This window comes from Podarcis tiliguerta (assembly GCF_965153285.1).
Source record: "Podarcis tiliguerta genome assembly, chromosome: 5".
Taxonomy (NCBI): Eukaryota; Metazoa; Chordata; class Lepidosauria; order Squamata; family Lacertidae; genus Podarcis; species Podarcis tiliguerta.
The window spans coordinates 72,517,937-72,545,561 of record NC_139538.1 but is presented as its reverse complement, the minus strand read 5'-3'; the positions used below and the strand labels follow the sequence as shown (position 1 = coordinate 72,545,561).

At 41.9% G+C, this 27,625-nt stretch overlaps 2 protein-coding genes across 22 annotated transcripts in view; both read right to left on the bottom strand.

Moving 5' to 3' along the window:
* The window catches only part of LOC310677307 (protein FAM13A-like), a 46,226-nt gene extending 42,353 nt beyond the window's left edge, over positions 1 to 3,873 (bottom strand). For 5 of the 11 annotated variants that reach the window (XR_014511032.1, XR_014511033.1, XR_014511034.1 and 2 more), the window contains exon 1: positions 2,419 to 2,617. The gene's annotated coding sequence lies outside the window, so the exon portion shown is untranslated. The other 6 variants (XR_014511036.1, XM_083440120.1, XM_083440125.1 and 3 more) reach the window with 5 other exon arrangements.
* Positions 2,777 to 23,500, bottom strand: SLC16A9 (solute carrier family 16 member 9). Of its 11 annotated transcripts, none has more exons than XM_083440083.1 (11): positions 22,105 to 23,500; positions 20,679 to 20,753; positions 19,925 to 20,005; positions 19,322 to 19,426; positions 15,608 to 15,671; positions 14,403 to 14,631; positions 11,461 to 11,528; positions 7,978 to 8,121; positions 7,448 to 7,543; positions 4,444 to 5,355; positions 2,777 to 3,956 (listed from the first exon to the last, which is right to left on the bottom strand). In XM_083440083.1, exons 6-11 carry the CDS (start codon positions 14,567 to 14,569, stop codon positions 3,772 to 3,774), a joined length of 1,572 nt encoding a protein of 523 aa, XP_083296209.1. In that variant the 5' UTR covers positions 14,570 to 14,631; positions 15,608 to 15,671; positions 19,322 to 19,426; positions 19,925 to 20,005; positions 20,679 to 20,753; positions 22,105 to 23,500; the 3' UTR covers positions 2,777 to 3,771. The 11 variants fall into 11 exon arrangements, with proteins under 11 accessions (XP_083296209.1, XP_083296207.1, XP_083296214.1 ...); XM_083440081.1 differs by lacking the exon at positions 22,105 to 23,500 and adding an exon at positions 21,220 to 21,833; XM_083440088.1 differs by lacking the exons at positions 11,461 to 11,528; positions 22,105 to 23,500 and adding an exon at positions 21,220 to 21,834.
* Between the last annotated feature and the right edge of the window lie 4,125 nt (positions 23,501 to 27,625).

Here is a 27,625-nt window from a genome sequence, read left to right as displayed (position 1 = left end):
TAAAATGGGGAGGCTAAGTCACAATACCACAAGACAGGAAATCACGGTGTCAAAAAGGAGAGGGAGAACTGAGCCATTTACAAAGGTGGATTAGATGTGAGGTGAGAACGTCAGCGTTTTGTCAGCCGTGCCGAGCTCTGCCGCCATTTTGTGACTCCTTGTGACTAAGGCAGGCCCCACCCAATGGGCCCTGGGAGTACGAAGCCTGAGAAGCAGTCCCTGCTGCCATGCACCACAGAGAGTTTGTGCCTTACAAGGTGTGGCGAAGCTCACTGCTGATTTAAGCTCGTCTCTCCCGGCTCCTGGCAGGCCGCAAGGAAGCGGGCAGGCAGCTGAAAGCTTTCCTTCCAGAAGGTGGAGGAAAGTTCTCTTTGTCTTGAGAGGCTCAGAATTAACTGCCATTCATTAAAAACAAACCCTCTCTGGGAGATTCCAATGCGGCTACTGATATTGCCAGAGTAATGTTGCTCCAGTTGATCGGAGGACTGACTTTTGACTTGTGCACGGACACCAACACATTTAAAGTGCTCTTATACCGCTTTAACAGCAAAATCTCCCCAATAATCCTGGGAACTGTCATTTGCCAAGGGTGCTGGGAATTGCAGCTGTGTGAGGAGGGTCTTCTAACAACTCCCAGCACCCTTATGAGATGACAACTCCCAGCATATGAGATGACCTTCAACATGCACAAGTGGAAGATTTTAATATATGTGGATACCATATACAGATCTATTTGTGTTACTGGACCACCAGCTACACACACCCCTCCTGCATAAAACTATTGCTTTGTTTCATTGTGGTTTAGAATGACTTACTTGACTATATTTATTTTTGTTGTTCTTGAAGTTCAATTTTTAAAAACCCTGTAATAAAAAAAAAAATCAGCACCTCAAACAAACTACAGTTCTCAGGATTCTTTGGGGTGGGGTGGGGGAGCCGTGGCTGTTAGAATGGTATGAGTATAGTGCACTACTCATAAGCGGGGTAAAATAGCAAAAAATAAAATTGCAATTTCATTCACTTCTCCTTTGAGCCACAAGATGGAGATGAAGCACCAGGCGTTCCCTGAACTGAATTCTTTCTGCACATAGTACTTGAAAACATGGCCTTCTGGGCCTCTCACGATTCTCCCCAACCATAATCTTCGCTGGCCCTGATTCACACCTCAAATGTGTCCTTAACTCTGATAATGCTTCTTGCTTGTCTGCATGGAAGATAGCAAGGGTTGCATGTGCTTGTGTAGAAACCAGCCTTCTGTACAAAGGCAAAAATTTCATCCATGGCTCCACTCGCTTTTCTGCTCACCACTGGCATGTGATCCTTGGAAGGTTGATCAGAAAGGAACAGGATCCTCAGGCTGGAAAAGTTTCAGCACCCTTGTGCTATGCCAAGTCATTGCTTAGATCAGTGCAATGCAGCAGCAAAATGAGGATCGACGCAACCATGATCTCTTATATTTTGGAAATGTACATCCAGTTTTTTTTCTTTACATTTTTTGGGGGCCCCAAGAGAGTGGGGCCCTAAGCTATAGCTTGTTTAGCTTATACATAAATCCGGCACTGGTCTGATGTCACTTTATATGCTATGATGGTCCAGTTTTAACACTTGTATGTCAGTCCTGTATTTACAACCTCTGCTCTGCAGAGTGGTGCCCTCTACTGAATAAATTGCATAAATGGAGGACCGTCTCAGTTTTTACTTCGCTTTTTTGTGTGACAAAGCAAACAATTTTTTTAAAAAAGGAGGACCATCTGGGATCTCTGAACTACCTGAGATGCTGATGCACCAAGAACTGAATCACATAACCGTTTCTGAGTCAGAAATTATCCTCTTCCCCCTTGATTTTATCATTGATAAGAAAATGTGTCTTTGGGAAAGTTTTATGTGAAAAATTCCCTATGTGGGGCTTCCCTTGTGCTCGATCTAGAAGCTGCAGTTAGAGTGGCTGCAGCACGATTGCTGACAAGAGTTGAGGCCTTGTCGGTATACAAGACATGTCCTCAGATATTTTCACTGGTTGCCAATTTGCTACTAGGCCAAGTTCAGGGTGTTACCATTAGTGTATAAAGCCGGTAAAAACATGGGAGCAGTGTAACTACGAAATCATATTCAACCACTTCAGTCAGTGGACTAGCACTGTTATGGGTGCCACGTAAGAACCCTTTCCCCCTTTGTAAGAACTCAGTCTTTTAGTGTGGCAGCATCTACACTTCAGAACATCTAGCCTATACCAGGCAGACACCTTCACTGTACTCTTTTTGGCACCTGCTAAAAACATTTTTGTTTAGACAAGCCTACCCAGATAATTAGAAAGATGGTGTGAGTTTTAATCTGTTTTTAGTTTATTGTTACTTTAACTTCTGGAAATCCTTAAATTATTGTGGTCAATTCTTCTTATCAATAATTTAATTGTATTACCTTTTTGTAAACTTCTTTGAGGTTGTTGTTTTCCCACCATGTTGCAAAATTTTCCATTTTGTTGTGCTTGGCATAAAGAGCTGAATGACAATAAACAGAAACAGTCTACAAAGAAGTTGATACTGTATGCCAGCACCAGTTGTTTCTATCAAGCCTATATAGGGAAAACTATTGGCTGATTGCTTGTCAATTGCAACCATAAAACATCTGATCATTTAAAAGTGAAATTCCTGAAACTTAAGAGCCTATAGTTTTGTTTTGGGTTGGTTTTTTTAAAAAAAATAAAAAATAAAGTAACCTTCAAGTTTTGATAAAATGGAATTTTGACACAGGGTGAAACTATTTCAAAATCATGTGGTTGTTTCAGAACTTATATTTATTCCTTGGTTTCACAGATTTTGGTTTAACACATTTTCTGGAGAAGTGAAATGTGAAATATTTGGACAGCAGCATCTTCAGTGGCGTTTAGAAGTGCAATTCATGCCATACTGTTCACTTCAGAAGTAATGTGACCCAAATCCTGCTTGTGGCAACACACGAGATTGTATAACAGAAAGCATTTACCTTACCAAAGAAGCAAGCACTTCAGATTCGTATTACATTCATGGTGATAATGGTCCGATTGTCTTAAAGGTCTTTCACTACATAGATATCGAGATTTCTGAAGAGAGAAGCAATGTGCCATCTTTTGTCAAAGACAAGCAAAAGCAAGAGGTCGGTTCAAAATACACTTTGTTCCATTGGAAAAATATTTAACTTGTGAAACTGTAGTATATACTACGTGTCAGAAAAAAAGAAGTCACAGGAGAAGATTGCTGGCTGCGTATCAGATACCTTTGTGCACTTTCATGTATACACAAAGGATCTGTGTGTGAACAAGCCCTTGCAACAGGAGCTCGACATGTGCATTAGAGCTCAAGAACACACATTAATGCCCTTAGGCTGTAATGCAGCTGTATAGGCACAAGCAGGGCTTTCCGATTGTGAAGGACGTAAGAACCTACTGGATCACGCCAGTAGCCCATTTAATCAAGCATCCTGTTCTCACAGCGGTCCATCAGATGCCTACAGGAACCCCACAAGCAGGATATGAGCACAATAGCCCCATCCACTCCTATGGTTTCCAGCACCGCTGGCAACAGCAAAAGGCCCCTTGTGCTAAAACGGAGCTTCATCTGCCACACCCAGCAATGGGTGCACCGTCCGGGCAAGAGGTGCTGGCTAAAAGCATTTCAAAGTAGTATAAAAATGTATTTTTGTGGGTTTTTTTAGCCTCATAAATAAGTGAGGAAATTACTAAAAATATCTTGCTGTGCAGTATAAAAAGAGAAGCAACTGTTCCGCACTTGTCACCTACACACTGGAAGCAACTTTGTAGGAGTAAATATTGGGAAGTGGCTTTTCAGCTTGATTGCTACCATTCATGGTGTTCCAACATGGCAGCGCTGCCACCAACAGAAGCAGCCCTCCAAACAGAACACAAAGTCCGCTGAAGTAGAATGCTATGTCGTAAGACTTTGTCCAGTCATAAAACCAACCTGAAAAGCAACAACAACAAAAAGAGAAGCTGTCAGAAGTAGCTTTTACAGAACAGATAAAGCAACCAACCTACTACCTTGCAGCCAGGCAGTTAAAAAGTAAAAGGAAGAATACTTGCTGCATTTCCCCGAAAACAACAGTGTAATTGTAAAATAAATATTCTGCACAAGCAAATGAAGCAACACATTGTCAGCATTCACGTGCCACATCAGACTAGCCAAGCTGTGGCTTACAAGGGACTGTCAAACCAGGACATTAAGCCACAGTTTGAGGCTGCTTTGGGGACCACAATTTGCAGCAGTTTGCTATTGTGTCTGAATCTACAAACCATAGTTATAGTTACTGTCCTGCCAAACAGGCTGCTGCATCATGGAGACATGAGTGAAGTTATGAAATTGAGTACTGAACAGGTAGAAATTGAGAGCAGACAAACTGCTGTAAAGTACCTCAGAATACTTATATATGCCTGTTAAAACACAGCCTTACCTACAATTGGTGGTCCAAGACTGTTTCCAAGTCCAGCAAAGAACATCAGTATGCCATATGCATGTGTTAATTTTTCGATTCCTACAGTCTTTGTTGTAACATATGGAAAAATAGACCAATTGCCTGTCAGAAAACCCAAAACCCCTGAAAGTATTGCCAGTGTGATGTAATTTTGGGCAAACGGTATCAATACTAGTGCCACCGAAGTCAGTATCAAAGTCAGGACATATAGATATAAGGTATTAATCCATTCAAAATCGGCCAGTATTCCTAGAACAAGTTTCCCAATGGCAGTCATGATGCCTATGACAGAAATGAGAGGAATGACAGTGTCATCTTCACCAATATTGGAACTTCTTGCAATGTCTTCCATGAGCAATGAAGGAGGAAAGCCGCCAATGTCAAAGAAGAAGATGGCAATAAAAAGTGATGAAAATACTTTGTTTTTAAAAAGTCCCAGCGTTTCCCCCCAGTAGTCTAAATATAACTGCCATTTTTTCTTGGCAAGCTGTTTACAGAAATAGGTCCGTTCTACAACTTTCCGTCTGTAAGTCTCTCTCTCGTGTGGTGTTATCGTTAATAGATTGTTCTTAGTTATTGCTGACTCCTGCTTGCAGTCACCACAGGATGTTTGGTTCACACCTTTTCCTTCACTGCTGGCTTTTTCAAGTACATTTTCTTCATAAGCGTTCTTTTCTCTTTCATTGTAAATGAGGTATTGATCTGGAACCTTCTCGAGGATTGGCTTCTCTGGTAAGGCAGAACCACACGACTGCAAAGGTCTCATCAGACTCCCACACGCTAATATATTTAGAGACAATGCACCAACAATAAGCAGACACCCATCTAATCCATACAGTTCAATTAGCTCCCTCTGTAATGCCGCATATATAAAAACCCCAACGCTTGATCCTGAAAGGAGAGAATGGAAACATATAAATGAGTTCATAAAATATCCTACAACTTCAATGCTCCACACAATCCACTGACTGAACGTGTGATTTGTGAAACTGGATAATAAATCCTGTGTTCGTTCATCAAGCTGAACAAAGAACTCCAGCCCATACTGTGGTCTGGCAGGAACTCGAGAACTCCCAGGCAGGCAAGCAAAAACAGGAAATTTATCAAGCTTCTCTGTGGGCTGTCATGCCATGGCTGAAGAGCTGCAATTACCAGGGTGGGTGTGCTTGGCAAAGTTAAATAGTTAAAATAATAGATGAACTATTGATAATTGTATTGGGCATCACTATGGGCATAAATTTTCTTTGTAAAGGCAACAGATATGTTTAAATAAATAAACAACCATGTTAGGGTGGCTATATGTCTACAAGTACCAGTTCTCTATTTTGCAGATTGTCTGACTCAAAATTTTGTTTACAGGTAAAAGACTTGTAGGAGAATATGGGTCTTGGAAGTGGCCCATCAACTGTTAACATTCAAACCAGGCATCCCCAACCTGCGGCCCTCCAGATGTTTTGGCCTACAACTCCCATGATCCCTAGCTAACAGGACCAGTGGTCAGGGATGATGGGAATTGTAGTCCAAAACATCTGGAGAGCAGAAGGTTGGGGATGCCCTGATCTAGACAGCAGACTAAGAAAGCACAGAGGTCCCCTGGGCACAGTCTCCCTCACTATGATGAGATGCATTTTATTTCTATTTAAATTATAGTCAGCATTTCTAATTTTCAATCTCTACATATAAATTAGCATGTGCATTTTAAAAAATGCAAATCTGTGTTCCCTTTTTGGAGTGGTATGTTTCCTCTTTCTTTGAGAATGCAGGCATGGCTACCATATCCCATGCACTACCTGCTTTAAAATTAAATATTTCTGTTAAGAACATTTATGTTTGATGTATAAGACCTGACCTGACTCTGAATGATAATAAACATGAATTAACTGAAGACAAATTAGGTATGTGAAAAAATTGCCAGAAGTATATTAATAAAATCTGGTACAGTTTTGCATTCTTTTTGTTTTTATTTGTCAGGCATGGTACAAAGGGATTAGGTGTGTCTAAGATAATGTCGATTTTCTGACCAGTTAATGCTGAAAGGTTACAATTGCACATCTGTAAGGGACACTGCTTTCTAGAGAATAATCTCTGGAGCAAAAAGTAACAAAGAAAGCTTCATAAAGAGAGATCAGAATGTGTCTATATGGAATCAAAATACATAAAAGTCTGAATTTTAAAAACAGGCATTTCCTAAAGGAAGTGAGGTTGAAATGTTTGGACTACAGTCTGAAGCAGATTCATGATCTAATCCTTTGCAGTTCTTCACTACTGTTGTCTTGGGCCTAAGGCACATATACTGCTTAACCATGGTCTACTGCCAGGGTTAAGAGCACAAATATTAAGACTTCATTTGGCTATCAGCCATAACCATGGTATGGCACTGAGGACATATGCCCTGTTCTGATGTGCACTGTCACCGCTTTCCATCTCACATTTTGCTTCAGTTACTTGTTTCTTCTTTACCATAAAGCATTACAGTACATCCAAATCAGCAAAATTATTGCTTGTCATCGCCTTACAAACCAGGAGAGCAAATGAAGATATGAAGATGGTTTGGAGGGCAAGCACAAACCCAGAGTTTGCACTAAAAGAAAGTAGCTGAAGTGGAGAACATGAAGACAGAAAAGAAGGGGAGAAGTGAGTGCCTATGCAAAGATATCATTCTCATGGCACCAAATGACCTATGTATGAACCAATGGTTTAGCTTGCTTAGACAAGCCCTTCCCCTGGAAGGCAGAGGCACCAGCAGGAGCTGCTTGTGACTTAGGAAGCTGAGATGCTGGAGAGATGGGAAAGCACATTAATCACAGTTTGCTCAGAACAAATACAGTGCTTACCAACCATAGATGCAAACCGTGGTTTGCAAACCAAATTCAAAACAGTTCACTTTTCTATCAGACTTAAGATGCAATAATCACAGCTAATGAAACCATAACTAAGTCCTAAACCAGTATAAAGTAATTCAAAATAGAGATAAAAACCATACCTGTTGAAATTAGACCAAGTGCAAGGCCTCTACGTTTTTCAAAATACTGACATGTGATGGTCACTGTTGCTGTGTACAATAAGCCACACCCGAGTCCTAAAAAGACAAAGCACTAATCACAAAGAATCGGGCACTCTTGTTATTAACACTGCTAATGGTTCAGTTTTGATTCATTAAATTAAAACAGCACAGAAAGAGCCATTTTGGAAGTGAAACTCACAAAGCGCCCCCAATACTACACAACCTCCATTCACCTGAAGAAGGCTTGTGAGGCAGCTGCCTATAAGCCTTTTTTGAATTCACCAAAACTGCACAAGAATTAAGTTGTCTGCTGTTGCTTCAGTTTTTTGTATGCCGCTTAGTGATTTTTTAATATATTAAGTGGTATAGAAATATAATAATAATAATTCTTTGCTGCTACTAATAAAAGGGAGATTTGGCATTTTAATTTTGAAATCGAGACACACAACCCCTTCCAACCCCCTTTTTAGTTTAGGGGTTGTTCAAAAATAATCTCTCATGATTCTTACCAACAACAATTCCATAGGAAAAAAACAGGAAGTAGATATTGGGTGCAATGCTGCTCATCATCAAACCCCCAGCAACCATAAAGCCACTGAAGATTGTTACAGGTCTTGCTCCAAAAGCAGATACACATGAACTGCAAATAGGACCTATTTAAGAACAAGAGGAGTGAATTGTGAAAAGGAAAGAACAGAAAAGAAAATGATGTTCCATAAGCAAGAGCTAAAGAGATTTCTCCCCTTAGCAGAATTACTCTCAATATGAAAGAAGGCATCTATTTTTAAAAGATCCATGACGCTTGGGGAACTGAGATCACCTCTCTGTTTCCAATCAGTTGTTTATGTCTTGGCTAAACCAGGAAATGGTGGTCCGGTTATGGCTCCAAGGGTCAATGAGGCTACCTACTCTTTCACCAACATCTGCTTCCCCATATGATCTCTACCCAACTATTTTGAAATAATTCTGTAGTCCTTGTCCCTCCCGTCCATCTACAGTGTTCCACGGCTCGTGCTTCCACCTAGTATACCCGTTGTTGGATTTCCTCGAGCTAGGTGACAAATTAAGCAATTTTATAACAAAGAGCATTGTACAGCTACACTTGAAAAAGCACAAATTTATTCTTTAAGAATATGCTTGATTTTACCTATATCCTTTAGACTTCGATCTCCTCTGTATGGATCATGAGGGCTTACATATATATTTACACACTTAACAAGTTAAACTTATAAAAACAGGCAGAAATGCATTACTGTCCCCAAAACATTCACAGTGCAAATTATGCAAGGCAATTTCTGAAAAACCGAACCTCTTTCCCCTGGCCTTCTGACTTTGTGCATGATAAGAGGTTGTTACCTGAGTCCTGCCTGAAATCCTGAGGTTTCACTAGGTACCCCCCTCTCTCCAGTCAGGACACCCACCCTGAAAATATGTTTGATCAAGAACTGTTAACTTTGTATGCAACTAGTTTTACAGTGGAGCAGCTTTATGTGAGACAAGCTCCCACTGTGCCACTCTCCAAGGTGTGTTGCTGACAAATCTGTTTTATCTAGCAACAATGTCCTTTATTACTCCTCCTGCTTCTGGGTTGGCTACTAAAAGAGCCCTCAAAGCTCACATTTCAGATGAATAAAATAGTTGTTTAACCCCAAAAGAACATAATCAAAATATAGAATATACAACAGCACTAACTGGTGCAGACACATAAATACATATTGCCTGCAAGCTTCCTACAGTATTTTTTCCTACAAATCTTTCCAGATGTTTGCCAGATATTGCAGAACACATATTTTACATGCAAAAGGTCCCAAGATCCTAGATTCAATCCCTAGCATCTTAAGTTAGGGCTAGGAAAGCCACCTGCCTAGAGCCATGCACAGCTGCTGTCAGTCAGTGTAGACACTAGATGGACCAATTGTTCTGACTTATAAGGCAACTTCCTACATTCCTAGACTCAAAGTAGGGACTTGGAAGCAGACATGCTATTTGATCAGCGGCATACATAACTGATGAGACAAAACGCTGTAATCCTAAAAAGGGGACAGGAAACATAAGCATAAATATTTCCATCAAATTGCTTCTAAGCAAGCATGGCTAGGATTTCAACTGGAGAGAAAGTTGTTCTTAATGATTTCGCTTGATCAAGTAAGTAAAATAGATGCACAGTTCTATCCTGGCAGTGCTTACTCCAGTGGATGTTTGATCTAATGGCAAAGGTAAAATGACGTATCAGAAGAAATCCAGAAACTAAACCTCTCTATCATTACAACATTCTTCTGCTATTTCAGTAAACCTTGAGCATCACTCAAGAACCTAAGAAGAGCTCTGCTCAATCAGGCCTAAAACCCATCTAGTCCAGCACTCTATTCTCACAATAGCCAGGCAGATAGATACCTTCCCCAAAAAATCTTCAACTTTTTTGGAAATTCTTTTTAGAAATTCTTTTAAATAGAAGATAATATTAACAGAGTATTAACAGAAGAGTTGTACTGATGCAGCAAGGAACTGTACAAGACAACAGGTCCCTGCTTCCAAGTCAGGATTCTGTAGTCTTCCACAACTCTTCATTCAAATGAAGCTGATAGGGACCCTTAAAGAAACTAAATGTAGAAACTATCAATAGAAACTACCAGTGTGCCAGGCAATGTGCAGGAAAACAGTTATTTCTTGCTAAGAGGCTGGCATAATGTATTAAGTTTTTTCGCTGAGCTGGTTTAAAAAAGGCTTAACTCTAAAGTGGTCTACTTACACAGCAAATTTTATAGCACGTCACAAAAATGGGAGTACTGTGGAAGACCTCAGAATAGACTAATTTGCCACTATATCTTAACGAGCCGTCATGAATTAAGTGATGTGCTACATTGTTACAACAATGGGTGAGTTAGTTGCAAACTGCAACCACATACCAGCAATGGGCTTGTATTAGTGCAAGTTATTTAGTAAGAAATAGACAAGGTATCAAAGAGCATTGTTAGCATGGTAAGCATGTCTGACCTGGCAGTGCGTGCAGTCATAGGCAGGAGACCTAAACCTGGACCTACAGCAGTGCATGCAGAAGACAAAATGTACAAGTGCTTTACCGTCCTGCACTCAAGCTCTGGTCAGAGGAAATGAGCCTGATGAATCTGGGGCTGCTCTAACACTAGACCACGGTTCACAGGCTGAGCCTGAGCCTGGTGGTCAGGAGGCTGCAAAACCTGAACCAGGATGCTTGTAGACATCTTCCCCATAAGCCCACTTTACCTGGGGAGTCAATGCAGAAGGAAGCACTCCTTCTGGACAGGGAATTGGCCCTTTAAAAACATGCATTCTTCCAGCAGGAGAGGAGAACCATAGGCTTGATGAATGGGACAGATGGACTCAAAAGACCCCACTCCACTTCCAGTTTTTGCCAGAGCACAGCTGCTCACTTGGAACTTTCCATAGTGCTGCAACCACCAGAATGCTAGCAGCTGTTGAATCTGCCATAGCATCTTCAATATTCTGGCAAATGGAGGGGAACTATAAGCCATCTCTAGCTATATGCTCTTCTAGTTTGCTTGGAGAAATGGGGCATAGTAACCAAGATAATATGCACTTTTAAGGACCAAAGTAGAAGTTATGCTAAACTAGAAGCTGCTGCCAATGATGGAAGCTCTGTGGTTTAGCAGCAGCTATCCTCTGCCTATGCAATGTCTGGTAGACATTTCCATGTCATTATGTTCCCTTCCCTGTTCCCTCATTGGTGGTTGCAGCAGAAGGCATGGGGAAATTTGAGGACATAGGTATAAATTTTATTTAGTTTTATGAAATGAGAGCCAAACACAGGGCTCCATTTTTGGCAGCAGACACACAGTTAAAGTGTTGAATTTCCAGATATTTAGGGAGGCATTAAAGCCATGGTTAATGGTAAAAACTTTTTTCTTGGTATTTCTTCCAGTAATACTCCGTAAAACTATTTGCCACCAAGCCCTAAAGGTACAGGAGAAACCGATGGTAGATTTAGATCTCACCAATGTAGATGTCAGAATTCAAGGGCAAAAGCTTCATGCTTTCATTTGAATGTTCATGAGCATTACATCTAAAATATAGATAATAATTATAGGTATATAAACAGTGATAACACAGCACATAGGCCAAGGAAGAGAGGAAAAACTGCATTTGCTTTAAAAAAATAAACAGAATGGAGTGGATCCAAACTAAATTAGGCACACTTTAGTACCATTTAAATCAATGGGGGAAAATAAACATGAAGGACTTGCAAAATTTTGAGTGTTTTCACCCCATAATATTTAAAATAATAAATGTTCACTTACACAAACCAAGTACATTTACTGTCTACAGCTATAGATAATGACAGAAAAAGAAGAAATATCAGTAACCAGCTCTTGGTTATCCAAATTAGTTATCCCTTGCACATCTAACATTTAGAAGAGTACAGGGAGCATTCAATAAATGAGGCTCTATTTCACTAAGAATTACCTAAAACCAGGGGTGGGCAACCTAAGGCCCAGAGGCCAGATGCAGCCCAATAGCCTTCTGAATCCGGCCCACGGACAGTCCAGGAATCAGCATGTTTTTACATGAGTAGAATGTGTGCTTTTATTTAAAATGCATCTCTGGGTTATTTGTGGGGCATAGGAATTCTTTCATATATTTTTTCCAAAATATAGTCCGACCTACCACATGGTCTGAGGGACGGTGGACCGGCCCACGGCTTAAAAAGGTTGCTGACCCCTGCCTAAAACTCAGTGTACTGTAAAAAAAGAAAAATCAAGTGGGATTCCCCCCCCCCCCACTAGCAGGGGTGTTACGAGAGTTTACGACTTGGGAAATTAGGCTGGATGTTTTGCTATACATCTTCCTTGCTTTGGTTGATGAGGCACCTCCAAAGAGCCTTGGTTGCCATGGAGAGGGAAACAGGATAGCCTTCCCTCCTGCAGCTGGCAATGCCATTTCTAAAGCTTAAATATGATGTCCTTATGACCCACTCCTTGAAATCCAGCAAATCACTTTTCAAGGGCAATGCGTTTTTCTTCATAAGCACTGGTGATAAATATTTTGATCCAAGCTTCATCACCACATAAAAAAATAATCTTTAAAATCATATTTTATGGGCAAAATCCTGTCTTAGATTGAATCCCTGAGAGGCAGAGCGATGTGGTGTTGGTGAAATAGAGTACCAAGCTAGAACTGGGGAGACACAGTTTCAAAGCCTTATTTAGCCATGGAGTCCTTAGGCCGGTTACTCTCTTTCTCATCTACCTCGCAGAGCTGTAGTGAGGATGAAAGAGGACAAGACAGAACTCCATGTACCACCTTGAGCTCTTTCGAGGAAAGACGGGACATAAAGGCAAACACTAAATCCCAGTATTAAACTGGAGATCGTACTGTGGAAGAGAGGGATACGGTTGTGTGGGACATTCTGCAACAAATTTGGTCCCTGCCAGCCATGCTGTCCCAGTCTACTATAAGGACCAAGAACAGTTTTTAAAGCCTGTGTGGTTTGCAGAAGGTACATATTTTATTCACCTTGCCACGACATCCAAATCAACGCTTTACACCAGAGTTTTCCAAACTTTCATGTTGGTGACACACTTTTTAGACATGCCTCATTTTGTAATTCAGTTTTACTAGCAAACTGGAGGTTAAACTAAACCCCTTCCAGCCCTGGGAAGAACGTGGGGAGATTTGCACGACACACCAACACACTGCAGCTGACACACTAACGTGTCACGACACACAATTAGGAAAGCTCTGCCTGTGTAAGCCAAGCAGCTTGCCTCAAAACTACAGCTGGAAACCACAGTTTAAATTGAGATGCCCAATAAATAGTGGGTCTTTCTAAGTTACAACACTCACTGTTATGTGCGAAGATATCATGTGGAATTGTATAAAAGCTGGTTCATCAACTTCTTACATTTAAGAAAATTAGTTTCACAGCATGACTTTGAGAGCTCAAAGGATTAGAGTCCAGCTTACAGCTTACAATTATCATATTACAAATTCAAGTTTTTTGCTTAAAAAAAATAATTCAAGAGAAAGCTCTGCAGGTTGAAAACAGTGTCTGCTTCCTTATTGAACTTTTCAGTGACCAGGGTAAGAAATTTTCACTTTTCACAGCACCTTGTCCCTCCACTGAATTGTGCAGTATTTAAAAATACCACAAACACTGAAAAATCATTTCAGAAGATCAGACATATGCCCAACATTCTCTGGATGGGATGGCAACCACCATTTGAACTATTTCCAAAATAAACATAGCTCCTTCGGGTTGTGGTGAGCTTACAAAACTGGACTTTCTATTTGGATTAAAAGCTGGTGCAGACGTTTCACTTCTGAAGGTTTTCTATTTCTTGTTTCATGTTTCAACTAACACCTGAAGCAGATAAGTGTATGACTGCAGTAGCTATTTCTATTATTTGAAAAATTGCATATTTCAGGTTTTCTAGCCCTGAAAATAGCTGCTGCAATCTTCCATCTTCCTACGTCAAATATTATTACACTGCTCACACAAACTGGCTTCAGCAACATCTACATTGGCTTTCCTACTGTCTGCTAAGCTTGCAATCTTAAGAACAATTACTATGAATAAATTCAATTGAATTCAGTGCTGGGGACTAGCTTCTGGGTAAAACCACACAATCCAGAGCATGTTATCAGGAAAGAGAATACGTTTACCTAATTTTCATTAGAGGTCAATCCTTACTCCAAGCCATCATGCCAATTTACTTTAGTTATTTGCAATTTCTCAAAAGTTGCATGTTTTCAACTTGACGACAGTCAAATGACATTTTCTTTCTTTATATTCTTATTCTAATATATGCAAGGAACTATTCTTAAAAGAATTCATTTCTTTCAGGTCAGAAATTTAAAGATAACGTATATGCATTTTAAAAGCATTTAATAAGTAAACACTTCATTTTAAATCATATGCTTTATCTAAAAGACTTACTTGCAAGTAGTCCAACTCCACTTGCAAGGGAGCCAACCCATGCAGTCTTTCCTTTTCCTTCTCCAAATAGATCCAGCCATTCTAGATAGAGAACTCCAACAGCTAATGGAGATCCATAGCACAAGAACTGGGTAAAGAAGGACACCAGTACAATCATCCAGCCCCATCCACCATCTGGTGACTTCTGGAACACCATTTTCCAGGATAAATTCAAGGGTCAGAAGCAGCTCTATATAAAATAATGCAAAGAAATAGAAAACAGAGTTGATAAGAAGGAACACAGAGCACCAAGGGAACTGGAGACAGATTCTTCCTCTGGGAAATACATACTATGTGAACTGGCTCTTAGCTGACCCAGTTGCCTAAACTCCATGAAGAGCTCATTGTAAATATACAAAGATCTGAAAGTTTGCAACATACCCCAAGTGTCTTAAAAAACCTGGAAGTCTCATCCTGCTAACAAGTGGTGTTCAGATTGCCTAGGACTGGTTACTATGGTCTTAGAATTGATATAACAATGACCTGGGAGCCAGTTCAGCTTTATTGAATGAAATATTTATCAAGGGTGTTTTAACAACTGACCTCAACATCATGGCTGGTCAGAAGCTCCTATAAAGAGCACTTGCAACTTGCTGCTGGCCTCACATTGTGGAACCAAAGTTTGGAGAAATGTTTGTTTTGCAAGGAGGCAGAAAGGAACACGTTTGCTTGCTTTGAAGGCACAAGGATGCCACAATAGCTGGATAGGGTTGACTATTCTGAGACTATGTACCATGTATAGGACGACACGGGAGCCTCATGTGAACACAATCTGAATTCCCAAAGATAGTTGAAGTTATGTTGTGTAATATAAAGTAATTAACCAGAAAACAATCAGAGGTTTTGGTCCCCAAGGCAGAGAATTTAGCATAATCTTCATTTCTGCAGAAACTGAATACAGTATATCCAAATGTCAAAAAGCATGAGGATGCAAAAGAAGTATTACAAATAATGATTATTTTTTGTAAAAGAAAGGATAGTCAGAATTACAATGGGAAGGACATAGAAATATCAATTACATCATGAATTTCAAGTTAAAAGAAAATCCAGGGAGGGAGGGAGGGAGGGAGGAAGGAAGGAAGGAAGGAAGGAAGGAAGGCAGGCCTTCCATATAAATATTACAAAGTTGCAAACTACTTATTAAAAGGAGAAAGTATATTACTTACAGAATAGAATCTTGTCATTCAGTCTTCTAGAACATGTTGTTTTTGGTGTATTTGGCAATTCAACCTGCAGAGAAATATCAGGTACATGAAACCGAAGCAACTCTTACTGTACCAAGTGGCGGAAATGAACATGGAAATAGGAAATTCTGGTATGAGGTTGATTTTTATACACTTTCATACCAACTTCAAAAGATCCTATTCTCTGGAACAAGCAGACAGAAAGACAAACTCCTACCATCACTCAAGCTCTTGACAGCAGCCTTGGACCAAAGGAAAGTAAAAAGGAGGTCAATGCAAGTAAGCTTTGAAACTTGCAATATTTTATAATGATTTACAGAACTCTAAGGTGACGGTTGATTTTATTTATTGCCTGGCAATGACTTGTCCTTAATGTATAATCATTTTACCCCCCTATAGATAAGATAGATATTGACCTTTAAACCCAATGCTTGGAACTGAATATTACATAATTATGCCCAACAAACAACATTTATGTAATGGATCGCACATGTTCACTTCATGTACACTTATCTCAGGAACCCTTCCAATTGTAAAATAGGCTTTTATAACCCCATATTGCAGTCTGGGTTGCTGAGACTGAGGAAACAGTGAGTTGCCTGAAGCCTTTCAAGTTAGTCTGTAGCTATAAGAGGCAAGACTGGATCTTCCCGGATCACACTTTTAGCCACCATACTATCTTAGCTATTTTATGAGAAGTAGAGGTTGTTTTTATACACTTCTCTTTGCAAACAAAATAAACAAGCAAATATAGCAGCTCCCCAAAAAAACAAATATCCCATCCAAAAACAGCTTGATGCATGGAGTTGGGGGCAAGAGGCATCCCCACAAAAAGTTGCTAGAGGTCTGCCAACCTACATAATAAATAATAAATAATAAATAATTTATTATTTATACCCTGCCCATCTGGCTGGGTTTCCCCAGCCACTCCAGGTGGCTTCCAACAAAATATTAAAATACAGTAGTCCAAACATAAAAAGCTTCCCTAAACAGGGCTGTCTTCAGATGTCTTCTAAAAGTCTGGTAGCTATTGTTCTCCTTGACATCTGGTGGGAGGGTGTTCCACAGGGCAGGTGCCACTACCGAGAAGGCCTTCCACCTGGTTCCCTGTAACTTGGCTTCTCGCAGTGAGGGAAGCGCCAGAAGGCCCTCGGCGCTGGACCTCAGTGTCCGGGTAGAACAATGGGGGTGGAGACGCTCTTTCAGGTATACTGGACAGAGGCCATTTAGGGCTTTAAATGTCAGCACCAACACTTTGAATTGTGCTTGGAAATGTACTGGAAGCCAATGTAGGTCTTTCAAGACCGGTGTTATGTGGTCTCAGCAGCCGCTCCCAGTCACCAGTCTAGCTGCCGCATTCTGGATTAGTTGTAGTTTCCAGGTCACCTTCAAAGGTAGCCCCACATAGAGCACATTGCAGTAGTTCAAGAGACCACAGGTGTGAGGTGTCATGAGCTGCACCAATGTTTACATTTGTACTGGCATGCAGTGGGGCTAAGAGGGTAGAAGGCTAAGGATCAAAAGAACCTCATACCAGACTTGAGAAGTGTACAAGAGTTCATGGTTACTAAAATACGAATGACCAAAAGTTAATATTATAACATTTGAAAATCTTACGTTAGTCATTGGTGACGTTTTACTCATAGCATTATTGCCTTTCGCAATTGCTGACCATTCAATATTTCTAACTATTGCTACTGAAAAAATAGGGTTGCATCCAGTTAATTTCTAGTCACAGTAGGCACACTGAAATTAATGGACTCACATTAGTCATATCCATCAATTTCCATGGATTTCTCTGTTCTATTTTAAAGCTTTCATTCAGTTGTCTTATTTCTTTGGTAATCAGACAGCTGTAAACAAAATATTTAACTCCTCTACACTTGGCCCTGTTTTTACTAAAGTTAAGTTTTGGCATGCAACTTGATTCTACCTATCCCCTCAGGAAGTAAGTCCTAATGATTAAAGGAACTTACTCAGGTAAGTCCCAGTGAAAGTGTTGGATACCAGATAGCTGTGACTAACTTGTGCCATTAGTTTCAGTGCAACTTAAAACATTCACACTCACTGGATTAGGGCCCTTGTCTACCTAACCAAAGGCTAGATTTCATAAAATAAAAATGTATTCCCAATTCACATTTCGTGGCTTCTGAACTGTCAGAGAAGAAAAATATAACCAGGAGGAGGAAATGAGCTTACTGTTTAAATAAATAAGAAGCACGTCACTGGATTGCTAAATAGCAAGAAGCATTTCCAATGGCTTCTTGAATCAAGCTGCCAGCTGACATCTTAGTTAAAAAGTCTAACATCTGAAAGCTGTAATCTTACATGCCACAATCCGTGTCAGCTCCTTTCAGCGTCTCGTCTCCATTTCAGTAAGTCCATGCAACTAGGTTCTTATTTTAAAGAAGGGATGCAGGGTTTTATAGGGTTGTTCTCCTACGCCTTCCCCATACGGCAAACTTCCTCTTAAACGATACACAGATCTAAACTATTTATTACCTCACAGTATCCCCAAACCACTTCAGAACTGCTTACGACAAGTAATACACATTCTCAGAGATCACTAATAAGTGATCTTCCTTTACTTTACCTGGTTTCCAGATAAAATCTGTTTTCCGTTTGTGGTTAACAAATTTAACATCTCTTGCCCAACACTCTAGAAAGCACTGTTCTCAATAGCCTGCAATCCTATCACACTCTTGGTTAAACAGAAACTAATTATTTCCACTTCAACATTTTGTGCACAAGGATTATTGTTCCTGTTTTCAGACATTTCTATTCACTCACAATAACTTTTTGCCAAGTGTCTTCCCCCCCAAAAAAAACCTGTCAAATTGATAAACAGTAGCATAGAAATAATGCAATGCTACACGGAATTGCACTAATAAGACTGAGGGGAGATTGTACTGAGCTTTCATGACACCCAACATTAAACAGCTGAAAATACTTTTAGAAAATAACCACTAAATGTTTGCATTGATTTAGTTGTGTTTGTTTAGGTAACAATGGTTAACTGAGGGAAGCAGTCTTATTTTAACATGTTTCGGCACTTATCTAGAAGTCAGATAATGCTATACAACTCACCATGCACACAGACTGAAAAAAGACAATGACAACCAATATAATATTGTGCAGGAGTTACCAACTATAGTGTTGCTTGGTCTACTGTTTGGTTTTTAAAGTAGATTCCCCATGGCCCACTAAAGTGCTTTCAATTTGCACAGCAGAACTGAATAATCAAGACCTCTGAACAGTTAAAGCACAACTAATCTGCACTAAGTGATCCTGAGCATGCATTCTTGCTTAACGTAAGAAGTGTTTTGTTGGAGGAGACCCAAGGTTCACATAGTCCAACATTCCTTGTAAGAATTCTGTGAACCACTAGTTGGTTGTAGCTGAATTTCTGCCTACACCTTGTTATAGGATAGAGTTTTAGTCAAGTACACATGAGAACTGGGTTCAAAGATCCAACCTTGGTCATGAAACTCACTGGATATCCAGCCATCCACCCATCCATTTCTCTCTCTCATATACACACACAGAGAGAGGAGGGAGAGAGAGAGAGCGTTGTTGGGAGGATAAAATTAGATAATCCTGCATATCCTACCCAGAGCATCTTGGAGAAAGGGTGGCACACAAGCAGAGGAAAATGTAGAAAATGCAAGGATAATTAAAGAAAAGGGTTTAACTTACCAGAAGTGGTCACAGCAAGTCAGCTAACTTTAGCAATGCAGCCTTAAGTGTCTGGCATATCTGCTTCCTGATGTTTCCAATCCTTCCTTCTTACTTAATCCACAACTGACAACAAAAAAACATAAACAGGAAGACTGTCTCCTTACTTAGTCCACAGCTGACAACAACAAAAACCGAAATCATTGTCTAATAAAAGACGGCCTTGAAGAATACTGGAGTGCCATCAGGGGGCAAACCAATAAGAAACATGGGAGGGGGTTATTTTTAATAGGGGGGAAAACCCGTTCTAGTATTTTAACACTAAGTTGTGAAGTAGAAAAACCTCCTCAGACATACAACTGGCTTTATAAAATGAAGCTTCAAAATAATCTTAACTTCCAGAGACACACACTGAACTCCAGGCTGTCATAAGACAACATGCACTTCAGCCTCAACACATTTATACCCTTTAACTCTCAGGGTATCTTGAGGCAAGCTGAGGATAGGCTTAAACACAGTGATATCCTCCTCATGCTTGAATGTTAACAATAACACTTAATTAAGTTTCCAGAATGAAATTTTAAAAAGAGGGGACACAATAAACCCATATGGAAATTAAAGTACCTTTAAATAAAGGAACACCTTCTTGTCCTTAAGGCACTGTGACGTCTCGTTTAAGGGATAAGTTTGCAGCTTATCTTGGAACTATGACCAACGAAAAGGAATTTATTGGAAAGAAATTTGGACTCTGCACTCTGGATTCAAATCCTGGCACTCAGCAGATGACTGAAGGGGAACTACCTCTTAGGTCTTCCATCAGTAAAAAGAGCAAGAGTCTTGCAAGGGCAAATAAGATAACATGGCAGCAATGTATTAAGTGTTCTATCGAAATTATATTTAAAGTTGCTTTAACCATCAATGGGACTCCTTAGCACCTGCCTGAAACTCCGAAAGTAGCCTATTTAGCAGTGTTAGCATTTCCTTCTCCCAGAACATATGCAGCTTTTTCGCTTATGTGTCACTGGTGGGACACCCACCTTTGACAGTTGTAGCTCATTAACTACAGGAAACACCTTGCGTTCACATAACATAAAACAAGCATGCTTCTTCCAGATGACAGCGGGTACAGTGTGCAGGGACAAAATTAACTTGGGAATAGTGCGCTGATTGTCCACAACATACAGTTCTAACTAGAACTTGAGGAATTTTAAGAGCCCTGCATCTTCTACTCCTGCTTGTTTATACAATGGCCATCAATGCACATGGGAGGTTTGCGGGATAACAAGCTGAAAGAGCCTGCATGAGTTTTTAGTATTAAGCTCCGTACAGTGGGGGGAGAGAGAGAAGCCTAAGAAAGGACAAATATCAGCAAGTTAACCTCACGAAAGCTGGCTAGAATCCCCCGGTGCAGACAACCAGGAAATGAAGCTTTCGCTGCCCTGCCATAGCATTACTGCAAAAAAGAGAAAAAGTTAATTAACATCAGTCCAATGCATGCTTGCTCAGCAGCAAACCCCACTACGTCCGGGGGGGGGTGCACGGGGAGAAGATCTGCAACCTGCAGAAGCAACCTGAGCAAAAGCTATGTGCTCTATTGGCGGCGACCAAGCCGTGCGCAGGATGAACCCTGCGCTTGCTCGTTGTTTTTGGGGCGGAGGGCGACTTGCTCGCTTAAAAAGCACAGCAAGCGGCTCAGTCAGGGCTTGCAGAAACCTCCCCGCGTCTGCAGCCCCCGACACTGCTGCAGTCTCCAGGCTGGCTCCCCTTTGCACCACATCCCTAGTCCAGGCAGTCTTTTTAAATATTTTAACCCCCCCCCACCTCCCTGCTGCTGCTAAAGTTGCTGCCCCTCCCGCCCCAGCCCCCCAAATATTCCCACGGGGCTCTCCCTCTGTCGCCCCACCCACCTCTCTATTTACCTGCCGCCGTCCCGGGGGGGGGGGGTGGCAAGCAAGGAAGGCTCGCTCTGCGGCAACAGGAATCCCACCCACCCCCAGGGCGGGGGGCGGCCCTCTGTTTATTTGCGCCCTCAGGCCGAGAGAGGCTGCTGGAGGGAGAGAGGGAGACAGCTAGCCGGCCGGCCGGTGGGCGCGCGGGCCGCCTTCCAGCGCCGAGCTCTCTTTCTCCCCCGCCGCCCTCCCGGGCTCCTTTCATCCTCCGGCGGGGAGGCGGGGAGGCGCTGCCGTGTGGAGGCAGCCAGAGCCGGCGGCCGGTACAAACCGGTTGCAACTAAGCGAGCGTGTGGGGCGTGTGCGTGTTGTGTGTGTTTTCCTTTCTGCTGAGGAAAAAGGCGGCGCTGCAGAGGCTTGGGCTGCAGCCGCTGCCGCCGCCGCCGGAGAAAGCGAGAGAGAAGGCGGCGGAGGCGCCTCCGTCTGTCCCCATAAACCTCTGGCTGGCTGGCCCTGCAAGAAGAGAGAGGGGCGGGGATGGGCAGCAGGCGGCGCCTTTTCGAGGCAGCGAGGCGGGAAATGCCGTCAAAGCGGAGGCTGCTGCTGGATGCCGAAGTCGGCGGTCTTCCTGCCCCCGGGAGAAGGAGGTGGTGGCGGGAAGCCCCCCTCGCCCATCTCCCTCCCTGCGTCCCCTGCGGCTTCTCGGTCGCGCGCCGCGGGGTCAGCGAGGGGTGAAGCTAACACACACAGACATAGGCAGCTGCCAGTGCCTTTTCAGGCGTTCACGGGCCGAGACCCGAACCGAAAAAGTCACTTTTTAAAAACTCCCCGTTGGAGGGAAAAAAGGTTAGCGTTTTCTTAAGCACCTCGAACAACTTGGGCGCACGTCTCCACTTCAAAGCTTTGCGCACACACCTTGGTAACGTCAGGCTTACTTTTTCTACGGTTGGCTCTGTTTTGCGCGGGTCAAGTTTGGGGTGAATCTCTTTATGCTGATGCTTCTAATGCTAGGTGGAGCAGAGTGAGTTGCCTTGGTTTGAAGCACACACAAAGAGAGTTATCTGCTTTGTCCTTTAATCTGGGAGCAGCTTTCTATGACACAATGGAGGTATCAGCTGAAGAGTGCTGGCTTTGCAAAAACAATTGTCAAGGCAAGACATTGCAGCATTTCTATACGCTTGCTTTTATGTTGTGCGTTTGGCACCGTGCACACACTTCACTCCAAGCTGCCTAATCTCGCATCCCAGACTCAAACCTATACCTTTCTGCTTCTCGCATGCAGAAAGAGGCCATAGAGGTGCTTCTCAAGTCTCTTGCATTCCAGCGAAATCTCCCTGTTAACTTTGTGTATCGTTAAAAGTGGGGCAATAAAAGTTCGTTGGATGAGCTACACACCCTGGATCACTCCATTGTTCGTACACCAGGAAATAAGAGGACTTGGCAAAGGATTAAAGGATCACACATGGTATATAAGAACCCCTAAAATAGATAAAAGCAAGATAACTATTTCCTTCCTCCATATTTAAGCAAAGCAGGGTTAGGTCCTTTCCCTCTTACCATTCCTTCTAATACCAGGAACATACAAAAGCCTGGATATGAGGGAATTTCCCAGACACTTTTCTGTTCACATCATTTTCTAAGATAGTTACTGAAGTGGGCGATTAGGGCAGTAAAGACCAGGTTTCCTAACATTTAAGCTTGTATTTATTGCTATGTACACATTAGCTTAAGGTGCTGCTAGGTCATTCTGTTTCTCAATTTGGATCAAAGTTGTTTTGGGGGACATAGTATTTCATAAGGAACAAAAGAGTAGATACGGGGAGACATGGATTGTGACTAATGTTGTGCACACACCACTTCTCAAGGCAGCAATGGGAGTGCACCACATTTCATTAGTGTGTGCGCCCCGGGGAATTTTGCCTTTGTGGACTAGAGGAAGGAGTGCTCTTGGGGAAGGGCCTGGGCTGTGCCCTTGAGCACAAAACACAACCTTAACCTTGGAGGGGCCCCTGCTGCTGCTTGAGATGACATAACAATGCAGGGCCCCCACGTGTTCATACCACAAAAGCAGCCCTTCACCTCCACATGTCTCTCTGCAAAAGGTGGTGAGCTGAAGGCTCCTTGCAAGCCAACTAAAACACGTTCCCACATCAACCAATTTCATTACAGTGCAACATAATAGCAACCATACACAAAGACAGCATTTCAGTACTATAAATATAACATGATCGCATCAACCAGATTATACCTCCTGGCAATAGTAACAATAGCAAGGGAGCTTTGTCAGTTTTACCTTGGTCCTGGAAACCCCTCTGCCTTGTGATGTTGCTCAGAGTCCCTCTCCTGCGGCAACTTGCTAGGCTTCCAGAGGCAGCCAGGTGGAAACACTCCTCCTGTGATGTTGTTCCTCCCTTCCCACTGATAAGACTCACCTGGCACCAGGTCAGCACATCTTTATTTCATCAGGCATATTAATCATAAGGCTTTCAATTTACTGTATTAATGCTTTGCTGCAGTTGGTTTTGTTTAGTTAGATTTACACTGTGGTTGTTTTATTCTGTTTGGCTTGTTTAATCTTTATGGGTTTAAATTTTATTGTTAACTATCCTGAGCGTGCCCACTGTTTACTTGTAAAAAAATAAAATAAAAGTGCATATAGGATTGTAGCCTTAAGCACATGCTTCTTGTGACCTGAGGCTGCCTGCAAATTAAGATAGTCAACAAAGTTCCAAACTTGTTTTTGATGGGAAAAAGGGAGAGGACCTTTTCTGTTGCTCACCCAGGTGTTGAAACTCGTGAGGAAGAGCATTAGTCATGGTGTTTAAACCTTCCTGTTTAGAAAGGGTTGGCTTAACCTTATCATCCTGAGTACAACAGTGTATTGGGAGGGAGAGGTTTTAAATTAAAAACTTGGGTTTTTAATTAAATGTTATTGCTGGTCTTATCTGTTATCTCTTGATCTGCTGCTCTGTTGCATTACTGCTTAATTCTGGCATGCAAGTCATGTTTACCTTTTATAAGGAAAGGTGGGTATACTTTTTTTAAAAATGTTATCACATGCTGAAATCAATTAGTCTTATAAAGGCTTGGCTTTGCCAGAATCATGCCATGTTTGTAGTTAAAGTAAGCACACTTTAGTACTCCTGGAACAAAGCATGATATACTTCAGAGGTCATCAATGTGGGCACAATGGTTTCCATGAGGACCTCCCTTGGTGTACCCATTAATCTTTTGCATCTCACTTCCCACTCACTGTCCCCTGAGACATAGAGTGGCAAGGGTGATCACCTCCCCACCCTGCCCCCTGCTTGAAGAGTAAATGGAGCTGCAGTAGGAAGTGAAAGGAGCAGCAATTTCCCCCACTTCCTCTCTCAGCTCTATGTGCTTTTCAAGGCTCAGACCGGCACCTGAACAGCTGAACTGAAAGTAGAACAGGCTTGTTTTCTCCTCCTCTGGAGACTCAAACCAACGGCTTCAAGTTACAAGAAAGGAGATTCCAACTAAACATACGGGGGTTCTGACGGTAAGAGCTGTTTGACCGTGGAATGGTCTCCCTCAGGAGGTTGTGGACTCTCCTTCCTTGGAGGTTTTTAAGCAGAGGCTGGATGGCCACCTGTCATGGATCCTTTAGCTGAGATTGCAGGCTGTTGAACTAGATGACCCTTGAGCTTCCATCCAACTCTACAATTGTATGATTCTATGGAGCAGCCAAGACTGAGGGCAGAGAGTGAACCTGGGGGGACAGAGTCCAGACTGAATGATTCTCTCAAAATTGCATACTTTATCACGGGTCTTCATACTCCTCTTCTACCGCCACCCTTCACAGAGCTACCATTTCCATCCTTAACAAACTACAGTTTACAGTGGTACCTCAGGTTAAGTACTTAATTTGTTCCGGAGGTCCGTTCTTAACCTGAAACTGTTCTTAACCTGAAGCACCACTTTAGCTAATGGGGCTAATGCTGCTGCCACGCCGCCGGAGCACGATTTCTGTTCTCATCCTGAAGCAAAGTTCTTAACCTGAAGCACGATTTCTGGGTTAGCGAAGTCTGTAACCTGAAGCGTATGTAACCTGAAGCGGATGCAACCAAGGTACCACTGTATTAGGATTCTTCTTTAGGGCAAGCTGTCATGTACTTTAAATGTGCATTTTTTAAAATATTATTATTTTAAGGTTTAAAAATCAACACATACACACAAAGAACATTTAGGAAAAAAGCAAAGAAGAAAATAAAAACGAAACAGACAAAGAAATAGCAAATTTATGCAAAAGAAAAAATATATACATCTTTTACAATCAAACAAAGAAAGATACGTAACACTGCTTCACCAATAAACAGCGGTTCCATCAACCAACACATTGAATGTGCTTTAAATGTATAGTGTGGATGTGCCCTAAATTGGTGAAACATAAAAGGATACCTTAAGTCATTTTTGGAAAAGCCTTGATATAGTAAATGAAATTCATGCACTGAAAATGGTTTTTTACATTTTTGTTAGGTATTCATATAAGCTTGGTGGAAGAGACTGCACACACCAAGATACATACAGACACGCGTCATCCATGCTTGACATAAAGTGAATATATTTTGTACTCGGTCTTATGAATCCGAATACAAGAAGTCAAACGAGGAAAAAATAAAACAAAATTCATTTGTCAGAACACCACATCAGGGGAACTGAATTGTGCCGCCAGTTTGCCTATCTCTAGCAAATGTTTGGGAGGTAGAACCTAGCCCAGGGGTCAGCAACCTTTTTCAGCTGTCCACCATCCCTCAGACCATGTGGGGGGCCGGACTATATAAATTTTTTTTGGGGGGGGGGATGAACAAATTTTTATGCCCCACAAATAACCCAGAGGTGCATTTTAAATAAAAACACACATTCTACTCATGTAAAAACACCAGGCAGGCCCCACAAATAACCCAGAGGTGCTTTTTAATTAAAAGGACACATTCTACTCATGTAAAAACACACTGATTCCCGGACCATCCGTGGGCTGGATTTAGAAGGCGATTGGGCCACATCCAGCCCCCGGGCCTTAGGTTGCCTACCCCTGCCCTAGCCCTTCTCTAGCTTTTAAGCTAATGAAATGAAAATCCCAGTAAATGGCACATCTACAAAAAGCATAATAATCGCTATCGCACACAGCTGCACACTTTAAGTCTCGAATGCAGGGTTCAAATGAAAATACATAGCATGTTTACTTCAGTGGGATTTAGAAATGGGTTAAGTAACTCAACAGCGGTAATGAAAACTGGCAGCGCAATCTCTTCCCAGAGAGAGTCAGAGACAAAGAGAAATCAGATCTAATGCCTCCTATATGCAATGCCTCATGAGAGACCACTGTTAACTAGACCATCAGGGCTTCTTCTATGGGACTCCTATCTACCCCAGCTCCTCCCACCCACAGCAGAATCATCAACTCTTATGAGCAGGGTCCACCTCTCTCTTGCGCTTCTGTAAGCAAGGCACATATTCTAGAAAACAAGCTTAGAGTATAATACACATTTTCATTCATATTTATTTTATTTCATAGAATCATAGAATCATAGAGTTGGAAGAGACCACAAGGGCCATCGAGTCCAACCCCCTGCCAAGCAGGAAACACCATCAGAGCACTCCTGACATATGGTTGTCAAGCCTCTGCTTAAAGACCTCCAAAGAAGAAGACTCCACCACACTCCTTGGCAGCAAATTCCACTGTCGAACAGCTCTTACTGTCAGGAAGTTCTTCCTAATGTTTAGGTGGAATCTTCTTTCTTGTAGTTTGGATCCATTGCTCCATTGCTCCCTTTCTCAAAAGAGCTCCCACCCCGCTTTATTCTCAGCCAGCACTATTCCTGTGAGTCAGCTCAGGCTGAGAGTGAGACTAGCCCAAGGTCACGAAGTAATTTCATGTCTGGGGATTTGAACACAGGTCTTCGTTATACAACAACGCAGATACTCTGTCCACTACACAACTCTGGCCCTCTTTTAATTGGAGGTTGTTTGACAGTGTTCACTTACACTGTATGGCTTTAGATTTTAAACCCTTTTTAACAGTGTGCCAGCTTGAAGGTAAGGTAAGATAGTACAGTGGTACCTTGGTACTCAAACACCTTGGTTCCCAAACGCCGGAAACCTGGAAGTGTTCCGGTTTTCAAATGTTTTTTGGAAGCCGAATGTCCGATGCAGCTGTCGGCTATTGCTTCCGGGGCACCTGCACCAATCAGAAGCTGCGCCTTGTTTTTCAAGCATTTCAGAAGTCAAACGGACTTCTGGAATGGATTAAGTTTGGCTCTTTTGTTTTTGCTCTTTATTTTGCGTTTTTGTTTTTGAGGCTTTTTCGGTTAAATAGTTTTTGTGACTGTGTGGAACCCAGTTCAACTACTGATCGATTGTGTGGCTGCAGAAATGGATAAAAGCCCCCCCCCCCATCCAAACAATGACCATC

Coding starts and splice junctions, on each gene's coding strand:
- SLC16A9 (XM_083440083.1), bottom strand. CDS start 14,569: ATGGGGCTGGATGATTGTACTGGTGTCCTTCTTTACCCAGTTCTTGTG. Junction 11,529..14,402: donor TGGAGTTGGACTACTTGCAA/GTAAGTCTTTTA, acceptor TCTATATTTTAG/ATGTAATGCTCATGAACATT. Junction 3,957..4,443: donor TCTTGGACCACCAATTGTAG/GTAAGGCTGTGT, acceptor GTTGCTTTTCAG/GTTGGTTTTATGACTGGACA.